Source organism: Truncatella angustata (genome assembly GCF_020726525.1).
Source record: "Truncatella angustata strain MPI-SDFR-AT-0073 chromosome Unknown BKA67scaffold_1, whole genome shotgun sequence".
NCBI classification, from domain to species: domain Eukaryota; kingdom Fungi; phylum Ascomycota; class Sordariomycetes; order Amphisphaeriales; family Sporocadaceae; genus Truncatella; species Truncatella angustata.
Window position 1 is genome coordinate 3603017 of NW_025763381.1, and position 15150 is coordinate 3618166.

The 15150-nt window shown below is 51.3% G+C and overlaps 5 protein-coding genes across 5 annotated transcripts; 4 read left to right on the plus strand and 1 right to left on the minus strand.

Moving 5' to 3' along the window:
- The first annotated feature begins 402 nt into the window (after positions 1 to 402).
- Positions 403 to 2386, plus strand: BKA67DRAFT_546436 (uncharacterized protein). The gene is made up of 3 exons (XM_046101390.1): positions 403 to 1138; positions 1217 to 2188; positions 2286 to 2386. Exons 1-2 carry the CDS (start codon positions 875 to 877, stop codon positions 2111 to 2113), a joined length of 1161 nt encoding a protein of 386 aa, XP_045964122.1. The 5' UTR covers positions 403 to 874; the 3' UTR covers positions 2114 to 2188; positions 2286 to 2386.
- Positions 2387 to 4141, minus strand: BKA67DRAFT_546437 (uncharacterized protein). The gene has a single exon (XM_046101391.1). It carries the CDS (start codon positions 3673 to 3675, stop codon positions 2476 to 2478), a length of 1200 nt encoding a protein of 399 aa, XP_045964123.1. The 5' UTR covers positions 3676 to 4141; the 3' UTR covers positions 2387 to 2475.
- A 131-nt stretch (positions 4142 to 4272) lies between these two features.
- BKA67DRAFT_597731 (uncharacterized protein) lies at positions 4273 to 7851 on the plus strand. The gene is made up of 3 exons (XM_046105304.1): positions 4273 to 5354; positions 5409 to 6032; positions 6098 to 7851. Exons 1-3 carry the CDS (start codon positions 4610 to 4612, stop codon positions 7813 to 7815), a joined length of 3087 nt encoding a protein of 1028 aa, XP_045964124.1. The 5' UTR covers positions 4273 to 4609; the 3' UTR covers positions 7816 to 7851.
- Positions 7852 to 10572: 2721 nt separating this feature from the next.
- Positions 10573 to 12507, plus strand: BKA67DRAFT_589704 (arylsulfatase precursor; the record flags this gene model as incomplete). Its single annotated transcript, XM_046104501.1, has 5 exons — positions 10573 to 10975; positions 11050 to 11351; positions 11403 to 11907; positions 11986 to 12089; positions 12157 to 12507. The coding sequence occupies 5 exons, from the start codon at positions 10573 to 10575 to the stop codon at positions 12505 to 12507; spliced, it is 1665 nt and encodes a 554-aa protein (XP_045964125.1).
- An 888-nt stretch (positions 12508 to 13395) lies between these two features.
- BKA67DRAFT_653197 (cytochrome P450 51) lies at positions 13396 to 15060 on the plus strand (the record flags this gene model as incomplete). Its single annotated transcript, XM_046106319.1, has 2 exons — positions 13396 to 13839; positions 13918 to 15060. 2 exons carry the CDS (start codon positions 13396 to 13398, stop codon positions 15058 to 15060), a joined length of 1587 nt encoding a protein of 528 aa, XP_045964126.1.
- Positions 15061 to 15150: the final 90 nt, after the last annotated feature.

A 15150-nucleotide genomic window follows, 5' to 3' on the forward strand; every position in this document is an offset into this window, starting at 1 on the left:
CTTACCGGCTCCGAGAATGATTTCATTCACAATGGATCGACTTTCCGTTTTCGGTGTTCTCGTGGTTCATGTCAGAGCAAAGCGTTATGGCATCATGCACTATAGTACAAGACCTTGGTGTGCTAGTAGGCAGGTAGGCTAGAGCAGCCCTGCATCTCGTCCTCAAAGGTTTCAACGAACCTCGTCACCTCCGATCAGATCATGGAAAATGGATCAAGCAATTGCACGCGTGGACATTGATGATTAGACCTATCGTTAGCAGAGTGCGAAGTAGGCCTAGCATATCAGGGGTAGGTGTGTACTGTAAGTTACATGGGTAATCGAGTGCGAGGCGGGGTGACCGTGCAGCAATTGCAGGACCAAATTACCCCTCCATGGACCCCTATTATTCACTGTGGCCATGGACAAACACAGTACATAGCTGATAGCGCCCTTTGTAAAGCCCCGTGAAGCGAGGAGGTTTCTGTGTTGACTTGGGCTGTTCATAGAATTGATATTGAAAAGCAGCTTCCTCTTCAACATGACCAAGTCTGGACAAGATCTAAAGACCTAATTATTGGTGGACCGACACCACAGTACGTTCGAGCTTTGAGCTTTGGGGCCTTGGGCTTTGATTGAGCCTTGAGCTTTGACTTTGGTTCCATTCCCCCAGCGTCGGGTCAAACCCCCCTACTAACCTTGGCCACATGAAACAACTATCAGAGACCTCGGTGCATGGCCTTATTGCTCCTTTCTTCACTTTCCTTCTGTGATTTCCGTCGGGCATATACTGTCGTTCATCTAACAGACGATCTATCTGACTCAGAGGACCACCCTACCTGCCAAACCTCCCCGACTGAAACCGTTGCGCCTGTCCAACAGATCCTGGCAAGCCATGGCGGCAGCTCCAGCCAAGCAGTCGTACTCGACCGACCCGGCGCTTTACATATACACCTCGCTTACAGCTGGCTCTTCACACATCGTGACAGCAACCTCGCGGCTGGAAACAATCCTCAAGGCGAATCGCGTGCCATTCAAGGCCATCGACTTGGCCACAGATGAGAAGGCTCGCATGCTGTGGGGCCGACGGGCAGGCAAAGATGAGGGCGGCCGTGTGAGAAAGCTGCCCGCGCTGGTGCAGATGGGCCTGGTGCTGGGTGTAAGTTCCATCTGCCCCGTCACCATGTGGCTAAAGCCAACACGGGTCTGCAGCTAACAGATGTGACGCGCGAAACAGGACCTCGTCGAGATCGAAGACTGGAACGAGTACGGCGAGCTGAAACAGCACGTCAAAATCTACTACGATGAGTTCACGATACCCGCCAAGGGCGCCGCGCAGATCCCCAACCCGCTCAAGAGGCCCATCTACGGAAACTCAGTAGCAGCCTCTGCTAGCAAACCCGCCGCATCCGGCTCTACATCCACGACTCCCAAACCCATACCCGCGGCGCCGCCGCTTCCTGGCAAGAAGGAGAACCAACCGGCAACCAATAAAACAGAAGGGGCTAAAAAGTCTCCCGCGGCCGCTGTGGTCGCGCCCACCAAGAGCATCGCCGAGGAGGCTGCGCAGAAGGCCAAGCAAGTCCGCCTGGACACTCTTAGGAAGGCCGTCCAGAGCGACAAGGATAAGGCTGCCGCTGCTGCTGCCTCCAAGGACACCGAGAGCAACGAGAAGAAGACGCCAACGTCCACGGCTAAGCCTGCTGCTACTACCACTACTACTAGTCCTCCTATTACCACTACCACGGCCACGGCCAAGGAAATACCGGCCGATTCTGGAGCATCTGCCGCTGGTCTGCAATCGCCTACCTCGGGACGCTGGGCGACGAATCCTATAGAGGATAGTCTAGGCAATGTGTTGCAGAGCCCCACATCTGGCACGTGGAAATCGGGGAGCTCTGATGTTTCCTTGCCCATAAGGGAGCACAGGGGTTCTTCCGTGGTGGAAGCTTCCAAGGAGGAAATTGCTGCCATTGAGAAGTCAGAAGCCATTCCCGAGGCCGCTGTTGAAGATTCAGATGACGAGGAAGAGGAAGAAGAGGAAGATAGCGAGGACGAGGACGAGGATGAGGATGAGGATGAGGATGATAGTGAAGACGAGGAAGAGCAGCCGAAGAAGGCGGCGAAGAAATAATGGCCTGATAGTAGGTGACTATGTATGGAGGTCATAACAGCCGTTTGAGCCTAGATCCTGAACAAATCTGTTGTGGTAAGTCACCTTCCAAGGAAAAAACAAACTTCCACTGTTCATCATTTCAGGAGCAGTTGCCAGCAAGTACTTGGATTTGTAAATAATCAGTGGTCAGGCAAAAGGCTGTCGGTTTGACCACCCATAATACGTTGTACAACGCAGCTTGCGTCGCTTTGTTACTAAATGATAGTCATCGGCAGATCATGATATCTTACATCTCTCATTTATCATTCTCATGAAGTACAAAAGCAAGATGTACCGGCAAACGATACCCCAAATCTAAACCAAACCATAGAGCGCCGGCCTCATTTGTCAGCTCCTTTTCTGTTGCTCTCTAGTCCAGCATCCTGATCGTTGTCTCTATACCCATCGTCTACACCATCCGTCTCCCATAATGAAATGTCATCATCATCCATCAGTGCAGCTGCATCCGCCTCGCCTTGCGTCGATCCACTACGTCCCAAGATACCCTCTTCCAGATCCTCGTAGTCGACATCCCCATCACGGTCAACGAGACCTCCGTCCTCGCCGGCCTCTTCCCGCGCAAGCTCCTCGGCCCTCGCCATCGTTCTCCTGTAAATGAGCAACCCGATGCCCATGCCCACAAGCCCGCCTACGATCATGCTCATGTAGTTGATCACCTTGTCACCGGTGGACATATCATCGTCCTCCGCCAGCTGCGCAAGCCTGCTCCCGATGAAGACATGGACCAGAAGCTTGGGCGTCGCCAGCGCCGTCGCCGCCGCAAAGCTGAAGGGGCTGATGTTGGGGATGGTGGCCAGGAAGCCATTGCTCAGACTGTACGGCAGGGGACAGAACCGGATCGCGGCCAGGACCAACAACCCATCGTGCCTCAGGACCTGGCCCAGGGCCACGAAGCGCCGGTCCGTGCCCACGAGCGCGTGGACGTACCTCGAGAAGACGGTGCGGCTGGTGAGGAAGGCAGCGGTCGAGCCCACGACGGTCGCCGACGCCACGATGGGCCACCCGCCCGGGAAGCCGAACACGAACCCCGCGACCGTGATGCTGCTGCTGTACCCGATCACGGGCGGGAACGCCGTCCCGAACGTCATCAACCACACGAGCACCCACCCGCCGCGCAGCTCCCGCCACCCCTCCGCCACCGGCTTGAGCCAGGCGAAGATCCGGTGCGAGTACACCAGGAACAGGACCGCCAGGACGAAGAGCGCCAGGCCGACGGCCGCGGCCAGCGCGCGCTGCAGCGGCGTCAGGCGGACGAACATGCGCAGCGCGTAGTTCATCATGTCGGTCGAGGTGCGCATGACGCGGGCGCCAAAGGGGAGGTCGGACGAGTCCCTGCTGGAGCGGGCGTAAGGGTTCGAGAGGCGCCGGCGGGTCGAGGATATGGAGGGCCGGTCACGCCGGACCCATGGGGGTGCGGAACCCGGCGTTGTGCTCGGCGAGGGTGTCGATCTCCCGCTGCCGGGCGAGGGCGAGATGGGAAGGGAGAGCGCCTGCGCTGCGGATTCGTAGTCGGCGGGCATCTTGGACGACGATGGTGATAAGTCGAGCTTGAGGGGGGAGTGCTTTTGAGGTGCAAGTCGACTTGACCAGCGATCGGAAGGCTTGGGATAAGCTCCGGCTCGGATGGGATGGGATGGAAATGGCTAAACGTGCTTATGTGCTACCTGCCCATTGCAATCACGACAATGAAGATGAAATGAAATCTATCCGATTATCTAGGAGAAGTTTGAGCTGACAGGTTGTTTCAATGCAGAGGTTTTGGCGTTAAGTAAGCTTAGCGGCTGAGCTCTGAACCTAACCAACAACTGTGCCACGATCCAGGATCAGAGAAGATAATTGGTCTTGGTACTACTGTGGGAGCTCCAGGTAGACATTCCTTATTCACAGGGATCCGGCACGAGACGGGATTGGGTTAGAAAGGCAGTCCTGAGCATCGTAATTAGGAGTCTTTGCTGTGTACTTCAATGACCAAAGTTGTTTCAAAGACGAGCTCGAATGTCGCAGCTTCTTATCCGGCCGTCGACGCGCTGATCTCCAGACTGCACTGTCGCCGCCAAGTAAGCTAAGACCCTTTGGTCGTCGTTATCCGCTACTGCACACTCGGGTAGCTACTTAGTACAGGCATAGTACAGTGAAAAGCGGAACGGGTGTCGCGGGCCTGGTTATGTAATGAATATACACATATCCAGCGCTTGGGCACTACGCCTTCCCTCCATCTAGTATTCGCGATTTTCAACGAGAAAGGACCTCTACATGCAAGTCAGAGAAGCTACACTCCTTGTTCCGTGCGACTCGCGGCTCTGCGGCTGAGCTCGCCGTACCCCGCAGCTGCAGCCTGGTGCGAGCCTGATCAATCAGTACTCTTCGCAGCCACTGTCATGATGTCTTCTTCACCTCATGAAGCATGGCCTTCTTAGCAATCGCCAGATTGATTGACATCTTGCAGGCCTGACCATGCGGCTCCTACAATGCGACGACACCGGCGCGTATAGCCTTACGCCAGACCTCCCTTCCGACGATGTGCCCCCTTATGCGATCCTCTCCCACACCTGGGGACCGGACGAGGTAGTCTTCGCCGACCTTGCGAAGGCGCCAGGTGATTGGCAGCACAAAGACGGCTACGGAAAGATTCGGTTCTGTGCTGAGCAAGCAAGACAACACGGATTGCGATACTTCTGGGTTGATACATGCTGCATCGACAAGTCTGACGCTATCGAGCTTCAGACTGCGATTAACAGCATGTTCCGGTGGTATCGCGATGCAAAACGATGCTACGTCTACCTTTCTGATGTCTCTAAGCCCGCGGCTTTTGGCCAGCATCATACGCTTACGCTATGGGAGGAGGCATTTCGAAAGAGCAGATGGTTTACCCGTGGATGGACGCTCCAAGAGCTCATCGCCCCGAAGACAGTCGATTTCTACTCGAAGGAGGAGGTTTGGCTAGGCGACAAGCGGTCGTTGGAGGCTTTGATACGCGACATCACAGGAATTCCTTCGAATGCTCTCCGTGGTACACCTTTGGCCGATTTTACCATCTCGGAACGAGAGGCATGGGTCCGCGACCGTCAAACGAAATACGATGAAGATGTGGCCTATTCGCTTCTAGGGATCTTCGGCGTATACTTATTGCCAAACTATGGCGAAGGGAGAGATAACGCACAGAGACGTTTGCGAGAAGAGGTCCAGAAAGTTGTAAAAGGTAGGATAACCCTAATAACCAGTAAAGTAAGCTTAGACGCTGATTTAGTCACAGGAACCGGTATGAACGATTTCTCCGTTGCCTTCAGTCTATCCGAAGCCCCCGAGATCCAACATTTTGTGGCAAGAGAGGAGGAAATAGCAGAGATGCGCACACGTTTACACTCGGATGGAAGCCGTCGCTCCGTTATTCTCCACGGCCTCGGCGGCATTGGCAAAACACAGCTGGCTGTAGCATATACGAAGCGGTATCGAGATGAGTATTCTGCTATATTCTGGTTCAATATCAAGGATGAAGCCGCTATTCAACAAAGCTTTACGAAAGTCGCGAGGCAGATTCTACAACAACATCCTCACGCCGACCGATTAAGTACACTAGACTTACAGCAAAATCACGAGGTGGTCGAAGCAGTGACGACCTGGTTCAGCTTGCCAGGCAATACGAGGTGGCTTCTTGTATATGATAACTACGATAACCCGAGGTTGGCTGGTCGTCAGGACGATACGACGATTGATATAATCCGGTTTCTTCCTCAAGCGTACCAAGGCTCGGTTATTATTACGACGCGATCGTCACAAGTCAGCATAGGCAATCAAATCCGACTCAAGAAGCTTGATTCAATTGACAAGAGTCTCCAGATTCTGTCAACAACCTCAGGCCGATATGACTTGCAGGACAGTAAGGCTCTCGTAGCTCATACAGGCTCTCGGAGCTTATACAGACCTTACTAATTATTACTATAGACATTCATGCTCGAAATCTTGCTGAAGAACTTGACGGACTTCCTCTTGCACTTGCCACGGCTGGAGCTTACCTAAGGCGTGTTTCAATCAGTTTTGCGGATTACCTTCGTCTTTATAAAGACTCATGGGCCAGACTCCATGCAAGCACGCCGACTTTAGGCTCTTACCAAGACCGGACACTCTGCTCTACGTGGCAACTTTCGTACGACCAAATCCAAGGACAAAACCGACTCGCAGCTCATTTACTCCAATGGTGGGCCTATTTCGACAATGAAGATATATGGTTCAAACTCCTCCAACCTGAGGATCAAAATGGGCCGGCGTGGATATACGATTTGGCTGATGAACTCGAATTCAACAGTGCTCTAGGCACACTATATGACTACGGCCTTGCCGAAACGCATATATCGACAGATAAATCTCTCGGATCAACAGGATACAGCATTCATGCTTGCGTACATAGCTGGACTATTAATGTGTTGAACGAAGATTGGGACGTTGATTTGGCTAAGCTTGCGCTAGAATGCGTAGCTGCGCGCGTTCCATCACAGGACGAGCTTCAATTCTGGGCACTTCAAAGGCGACTTCTCTCACATGCCACAAAATGTGGCGCTGGGGTGCGGGATAGCGATGAAGGAATAGAATGGGCATTGTGTAGCCTAGGGAACCTTTACTCCGACCAAGGCAAGATGCAAGAGGCCGAAGACATGTACTTACGGGCGCTTCGAGGGTACGAGAAGGCGTGGGGACCGGATCATACGTCGACACTCTCCACGGTTAATAACCTAGGGAGCCTTTACTCAAGCCAAGGCAAGATGCAAGAGGCCGAAGACATATACTTACGGGCGCTTCGAGGGAAGGAGAAGGCGTGGGGACCAGATCATGCGTCGACACTCGACACGGTTAATAACCTAGGTCGCCTTTACTCAAGCCAAGGCAAGATGCAAGAGGCCGAAGACATGTACTTACGGGCGCTTCGAGGGTACGAGAAGGCGTGGGGACTAGATCACACGTCGACACTCTCCACGGTTAATAACCTAGGGAGCCTTTACTCAAGCCAAGGCAAGATGCAAGAGGCCGAAGACATGTACTTACGGGCGCTTCGAGGGTACGAGAAGGCGTGGGGACCGGATCATACGTCGACACTCTCCACGGTTAATAACCTAGGGAGCCTTTACTCAAGCCAAGGCAAGATGCAAGAGGCCGAAGACATGTACTTACGGGCGCTTCGAGGGTACGAGAAGGCGTGGGGACCGGATCATACGTCGACACTCTCCACGGTTAATAACCTAGGTCGCCTTTACTCAAGCCAAGGCAAGATGCAAGAGGCCGAAGACATGTACTTACGGGCGCTTCGAGGGTACGAGAAAGCCATAGATCCTCGAACTTTCCCAATATATCGACCAGCAATTAATACTATATGGAACTTAGGGGAACTGTTTCGAACTCAAGACAAACTAGCTAATGCTAAGCAACTCTATATACAAGCTCTCACTGGTTTGGAAAGGTTGTATAAAACTTCACATCCAGACGTCCACGCATTGCGAGAAGTTTTATCAGAACTGGATGAGGCATTATTAGTTAAATCAGTGGTGTCTCGCTCAGTCTTCGAAAATTCAGCATCGGCGCAAGTATCGGACAAAACCACGTTAGCTAAATCTCCGAAAATAAGACGACGAGATGCAGTCAAAAAGATGTTCCATATCTTTACTAAATAGACTGAAAATAATGAAATTTGCAAATTACTAATACCCTATTATAAGAATACTTTAAGATTTCGCTTCTGTATGCACTTACGTATCGTGACTATTGCATTGAAGTACAGTACTGTGTTTAAAATCGTGTTTGTTGAAAATGTAAGCATAGGCAAGAGCTAGATTTGGCTCTTACCTAGCTATGCTGACAAAAGTGTCGGTACCCCAAGGTACAGGCTATCACCCCCAGTTGTTCAAAATTGGACCACACTATAGTTGTTATCTGATCAAAACCTGCGACACCCATTTCGCCCTTTAGTGTATAGTACAACATATGTAAGTCCCACTGTTCTGCTCTAGTTAGACTACTTTAGTCCAGAAATGATCCAGATACCAACTACCCTTTCATCCACGGCATGTACAAGATCAGAGGGGCGCCGGGCTCGCAGATCACCTCGTGGGCATATCCGGACAGCTATTCTCTGTATATCCGCGCAGATCTGGTTGCTTCTCGATTACTTTCGGACATGGAGTCCTGTGGCGAACTCTTCAGACAAATGAGATGCAATGAGGTAAGACAAGAGACTTACGTTTGGGATCATGGTCGCGTTGAGACACCCTCGGTTAAGAGGCATCATCTTTCCATACTCTTCGAGTGTCGTGGAGGGTGTGTTCAACGAGCAGGTGTCAAACATTCCAGGCAACGATGGTAACGTTCCATCTTCTAAGTTCGCCCACAATAGCTACGCCAAATGTCTATTCCACCATCTCGATAGTACTAGGCTAGAAAGTTTCTGGCACGTTTCGAGGTCATGAATCGAAGCATGAAAAGCCCGATCCTACCTAACCCCCCCTGTAACGAGATGTGTCTCATTCTCATCAAAAAAGTCCGTTTGCAGGATTGAATTTATACAGAAATTTGAAAGTCCAGCAGTGCTCTCCGTAGGACTCTTGAGCGAGCTCAGTATAGAGTTGGTGATTCTCAACAAGACCCACTTGTACATTGAGAAAGATCGGGTATCTAAGGATAGAGGCACACCAAGAAACCTAAGCCAAGGTCTCAGTTCGTTTTAAGTGATTGTCGTTCAGATTTAGAGCTGGCTGAAAAGTCGGTGGCAATCGAGTCCCAAAAACATGTTACAAGATATAGTTGGTGACTATTAGGAGTGTTTGATATGTAGCAGTTTGATTTCTCGCCCAGTTTCTCCTAACCTTCAAGTCATGTCTCCAGAAATACTATTCCTGTAGCAGCTACTTCTCACTGGCTTGTCTAGTACTATCAATCGAGAGACTCGTACGCCGGACGCGCCATGGCATATGCACGAACTCGTGTGGGAAACAACCACGAAGTTGGACAGTGTGTAACCTGGGTAGGTGAGGTTGTTGCTTGAAGAAAAAGCGCCTAGAGCACAACAATCTTTTTCATGGTCGTTGGAAGGCCATCCGAATGTCAGTTCAGTTTGATCCAAGTTCTCACGCTCGGCGAATATCGACCAAGGATTTTCGATCTCGATGCTGCCTTGCCTGTGAGTGTCGAAATGGGGGCAAAGAAACCGCACATCGGCTGCAAGGGCACCACAATGTTTACATGAGACTTTGTCAGTCATTTTACACCATTCGAGAAATCCTTCAAGAACGAAGAAGACTCCACAACATAGACAAGATATTGAGTACTGCCGTCATCTTGTGGCGGGTCAGCGGGCAGTGGGTGGTAAGGTTTGCTTTTGTTAAACTTCACTCTTTCCGGAAATTGGAATCGTATTTGTATTTGAATTTCCGAAGACCATATCCGTTCATCACGTGGCTGGCTACAAAATCGGTCTTCGGTTCAGTATGGAATAGGGACGCGGTCTCATGTAAATCTTGGCAGTTTGCGAGCTTCAACCAAGCTGCTAAGAGTCTACGTCAAATTATCGAAATTTGTTCTCTATCTTTAAAAGCTTTCGGCGGGCCCGGGTTAGATTTACTGGTCAGTTATGAATAGGATTGGGTTACTGTTGCGAACCAAGCACCATGAGGTTTACGACAGCGATATAGACGCGTGCGACTCCATTCCACGACGAAGCTTGAACATTTCAGGTTCAGAATATGTTAGTCTCCTAAGGGCTCCATGATGCCTTCCAGGCGTCGTTTAGGACAATCCGTTTGAAAGTTTATCAACGTGTTGGTGAAAGCCCTGACATCAGGCTTGAAATGGCAACATGCCGGGGCACGATGATGTGCTTTTACCTAAAGTTCGCTTAGCGGAGACGTTGTGGAGCCGAAAATAACGGTTAGTTATACCTAAGAAACTTTATATGCCCTCAATTCCAGCTCTATGAGGGCATAGCACGTTGGGGGCCTTGGAGAACAAAAATTGTGACCATATCCCGAAATAGAGACCGCTACGATGAGCTTGGTACTCAGATCGACCGTCATATATCAAGTCCATAGTATACAGTCTCGTAATTCTTGTCGTCACAGAATTGACAATTAGAATAGCTACTGGATCGACCGCAATTGGTGGGTACTCGGCGATGGTGTCATCGGGCCTCGGTGATGGCAGGCTATAGTAGTCCATGCGGGGCCCTCCGCTTCCAAGGATTACGACTGCTGTGATGTTGTATTGTAGCATTGTCGGTGGCTCGGTCGTTTCCGCCGCGGCCTATTCACCATGAATAAAATGTAGAGAAAATCTCTTCATTCGAAAGTCGCCAAGCCGTTCGACTCTCCAGAGAAAAAGCAAGGTCTCAGCACACATCCGCGGCGATGGCTTCACTGAAGAATGTCGTGCTCTTAGGCATGTCTGCCTTGGCAGCTGCCAGTGCCAAGCCCAACTTCGTTTTCATTATGACAGACGACCAGGACTTACATCTCAGCTCATTGGACTATATGCCGCTAGTTAACAGACATATCGCGAGCGAAGGAACAACATTCAACAAGCACTATTGCACAGTTTCCCTCTGCTGTCCTTCACGAGTCTCGTTACTTACAGGAAAGGCCGCTCATAATACCAACGTCACTGATGTCTCTCTTCCATATGGAGGTTACCAACAATTCATCAACAACGGCCTACATGAGAAATATCTGCCAGTGTGGTTACAAGAAGCTGGGTATAATACCTATTATACCGGCAAATTAATGAACGGCTTCTCTTTATCGACATACAACAAACCATATCCTGCCGGGTGGAATGACACAGATTGTAAGTGACCCATCAAGAACAATGCGCTGATGCCATTCGTAGTTCATCCAGTCTGACTAACCTCGATCCTCTAGTTCTCGTTGATCCTCAAACATATTGGTACTATAATGCATCCATGGCGCGCAACAATGGAACATATCGGTACTTGCCCGGCAGCTATTCCACAGACGTGGTAGCCAACACAGCCCTTGAGTTTTTGGACATTGCCGCCGCTCAAGATACGCCGTTCTTTGTTGGAGTGACCCCCATTGGTCCTCATGCAGAGATGAAGCCATCGTTGTCGGGTGAATTTCTCTTACCGACCCCCGCGGACAGACATGCAAATCTCTTTCAGAACATATCGGCACCGCGTACGCCTTCTTTCAACAAACTGCGCGTGAGTGTATTCGCTCGGTCTTTTGAGATTTTCGCTGACACTTTCCATTAGAGTGGTGGTGCTAGTTACCTGGCTTCTTTGCCCGAACTGAATGCTACAGAAGTTTCCTACGTAGATCTCTTCTACCAACGACGAATTCAGTCCTTGCAGGCTGTGGATGAGCTTGTTGGCGGCATCGTCTCCCGACTGGAAGAGCTGAATCTGCTGGACAACACATACATCATTTACACTTCTGACAACGGTTTTCACATTGGCCAACACCGACTGCCTCCGGGAAAGACGTGTAATATCGAGGAAGACATCAACGTACCTTTCGTCGTACGAGGCCCGGGCGTGGCTAAAGGCGCCGAGTATAACCAACCCACCACTCATACTGATATCGTTCCTACCTTGTTTACTCTAGCCAATATCACCTTACACGACGACTTTGATGGCGAACCGATCCCAGTGACGACCGAGCTACAAAATCAGGTTTTGGCCAAGTCGGAGCATGTGAATGTTGAGTACTGGGGCGACGGTATCATGGAAGGAACGATCTCCAAGTGGATCGGGACTTGTAAGTCTTGCAGAATTTAACTGTGTTTCTCAGAAAGTTTTTCCCGGGCAATAAGGAAAAGGACTAATCCGACATCAGCATTACCCAACAACACGTACAAACACGTGCGTGTGGTATCTGAGGCTTTTGATCTCTCGTATACTGTTTGGTGCACCAACGAGCACGAGCTATTCGATTTGAAGGTAAGCCACCGCACATAGTATCTATTTCCCATTGGGCTCGCCGTGAGCTAATGAAACATATCGTCAGACGGATCCCTACCAAAGCACCAACCTCTATGGCCAGGCCCGTAACATCTCGGGCCAAGACGGCACCAAGCTATCATCGCGCTTGGATGCGCTGCTGCTGACTCTGAAGGGTTGTAAGGGCCGCGTCTGCACCAGACCCTGGGAGACGCTTCACCCGCAGGGCAACGTACACAATCTAACGGATGCTCTGGATCCTGCCTACGACCAGTTCTACCAGAGCGAGCAGCTCAAAGTAAGCTTCTCCGAGTGCGCGGCTGGGCAATTGCTACAGTACGAGGGCCCGCAGGAGCCGCTTGCCTACGGAAGTCTGGATTCGAGTAAATTGATAAAGAACTGGGAGATGTGGACATGAAAATGTCCACATTACTAGGTAGGAAGAGTTTTCGATGTATAATATCAGAGGCAACCGAGCATGTCCGTATGGACCCTGCACCCGCGCTGCAACTTGGTCGTAATTACTAAGTGACTGACAGCTCAAAAGCACGTTGATGAGGGGGTTCAAGTGCTCCAGGACTGGATGGAAGATTTTAGAGTAGGTAGGGCCATGCTTTAAAGTGATGTATAAGTTTCAGTGCTAGATGCGGTTCACAAGACATATGAGCATATAGGTTAGATAGGTATTGGGGGCATATCCTACGGCATCGTTTAAGTCGGTCGTCAAGTTATATTTGCGACTTCGGTCTTGTGGCTAACCTTAGTATACGTCCATGTGGTCATCGTCCCGCCGAGTTAATGCGGACGCTGCGTCAACTCACGTCTGCCGCGTCGCGTTCGATTGAGCGAGTTGACAAAAGTCCAAGCCCAGGCTAGACTAAGTAGTACCGTAAGTCTCATCCCATAGACCAGCAGTGGGTCTGATTCTAGGTCTTGTCTTTCTTTTGCAACAACTGTCACTGGTCGGATGATTAGAGGCACGATCTAGAGGTAAAACGTTCGATGCATAGCAGTTGAAGCTCCATGTGGGGGCTTGACAGATGTCGGATACGAATACGACAGCCAATCAACGCGATCCGAGACCCCTAAACCGCATTGTTCAATCAGAAAGCGCCGTCAACAAATTTCCAAGTTGGCAGCAGTAATTAGAGCGTCGAGTCGGGAGGGCATTTTATTTAAGCCTCCTCACCTCCCACCCAAGATCCTCCCGACGCTCCCTTCCGGCGAACAAGGCTATCTGTCTACTCGTTGCTAGTTAGCAGATTCACTCCTTTCTGTCTGTCCTTTCGTTTGCCAGCCACTTGCCATGGGTCTTTTCGAGGAGATCGCGGGGCCTGCCACCCAGCGCTTGTCCCAGTTTTCCACCGTGTCGCAAGTCGGGATAATCGCAGCGTCCCTCCTCTTTACCGCCGTCTTCATCCACGTCGCAAAGCAGTTGTTCTTCAAGAGCTCCCATGAGCCGCCCATGGTCTTCTCGTGGTTCCCCATCGTGGGAAGCACCATCACCTACGGCATGGATCCCCCTCGCTTCTTCAAGGAGAACAGCGCCAAGTACGGCGATATCTTCACATTCATCCTGCTCGGCAAGAAGACCACTGTCTACATTGGCACCCAGGGCAACGACTTCATCCTGAACGGAAAGCTCAAGGATGTTTCCGCCGAAGACATCTACTCTGTTCTGACCACCCCCGTCTTCGGCAAGGATGTCGTCTACGATTGCCCCAACTCCAAGCTTATGGAGCAGAAGAAGGTTCGCCGCATCATCCACTCTCTGTTTCTCGTACATGACATGACACGGCCCTGCTGACACATGGTCCTTTCTGCACAGTTCATGAAGGTTGCCCTCACGACGCAAGCGTTCCAGTCCTACGTCCCCATCATCGCCGATGAGGTTTCCAGCTACTTCAAGAAGAACCCCGACTTCAAGGGCAAGTCGGGTGTTGTCAACATCCCCCCCAAGATGGCCCAGCTCACCATTTTCACCGCATCGCACTCGCTCCAGGGCAAGGAGATCCGTGACAAGTTCGACGAGTCGCTGGCAGATCTGTACCACGATCTGGATATGGGTTTCAGCGCCATCAACTTCATGCTTCACTGGGCTCCCCTCCCTTGGAACAACAAGCGTGACCACGCTCAGAAGACCATTGCTGGCATTTACATGGACACCATCAAGGAGCGACGTGCTGCCGGCAGGACCGACGGTCAGGATATGATGAGCCATCTCATGAACTCGACCTACAAGAACGGTACACCCGTCCCCGACCACGAGGTTGCCCACATGATGATTGCCCTTCTTATGGCTGGCCAGCACTCGTCGTCCTCAACCAGCTCCTGGATCATGCTCCGTCTCGCCTCCCGCCCCGATATCATGGAGGACTTGTACCGCGAACAGGTTGAGAACCTGGGTGCCGATCTCCCACCGCTCACCTACGAGGACCTCGCCAAGCTACCCCTGAACCAGAACATCGTCAAGGAGACTCTTCGCCTGAACGCCCCTATCCACTCTATCATGCGCGCTGTTAAGCAGCCCATGCCTGTCCCAGGTACCAAGTATGTCATTCCTACCGACCACGTGCTCCTGTCTGCCGGTGGTGTTACCGCCACCGACCCGCAATACTTCCCCGATCCTGATCTGTGGGAGCCTCACCGATGGGACAAGGACCATCCTCTTTCCCCGAGAATCCCCTCCAAGGAGGAGGGCGAGGATGAGGAGAAGATTGATTACGGCTATGGTCTGGTCAGCAAGGGCTCTCAATCGCCCTACCTGCCTTTCGGCGCCGGAAGACATCGATGCATCGGCGAGCACTTCGCAAACGCTCAACTCCAGACCATTACGGCCATGGTTGTCCGTATGTTCAAGATGAGGAACACCGATGGCAGCAACAACGTCATCGGAACAGACTATGCTTCATTGTTCTCCAGACCCCTCGAGCCTGCTAGTGTTTACTGGGAGAAGCGAGACAATGAATAGATCCGATCATGCTGTTACGATTTCTTTAGAGCTTCTTGTATATAAACGTTCGCCCTATAATGGCCGTAAGAGGTAGGAGCATAGCATATT

What these genes read in the sequence shown, in the direction of transcription:
- BKA67DRAFT_546436 (XM_046101390.1), top strand. Translation starts at nt 875, where the DNA reads ATGGCGGCAGCTCCAGCCAAGCAGTCGTACTCGACCGACCCGGCGCTT. An exon ending in AGATGGGCCTGGTGCTGGGT is followed by an intron (nt 1,139 to 1,216) that starts GTAAGTTCCATC and finishes CGCGCGAAACAG; the next exon opens with GACCTCGTCGAGATCGAAGA.
- BKA67DRAFT_546437 (XM_046101391.1), bottom strand. Translation starts at nt 3,675, where the DNA reads ATGCCCGCCGACTACGAATCCGCAGCGCAGGCGCTCTCCCTTCCCATC.
- BKA67DRAFT_597731 (XM_046105304.1), top strand. Translation starts at nt 4,610, where the DNA reads ATGCGGCTCCTACAATGCGACGACACCGGCGCGTATAGCCTTACGCCA. An exon ending in GGTCCAGAAAGTTGTAAAAG is followed by an intron (nt 5,355 to 5,408) that starts GTAGGATAACCC and finishes ATTTAGTCACAG; the next exon opens with GAACCGGTATGAACGATTTC. An exon ending in CCGATATGACTTGCAGGACA is followed by an intron (nt 6,033 to 6,097) that starts GTAAGGCTCTCG and finishes TTATTACTATAG; the next exon opens with ACATTCATGCTCGAAATCTT.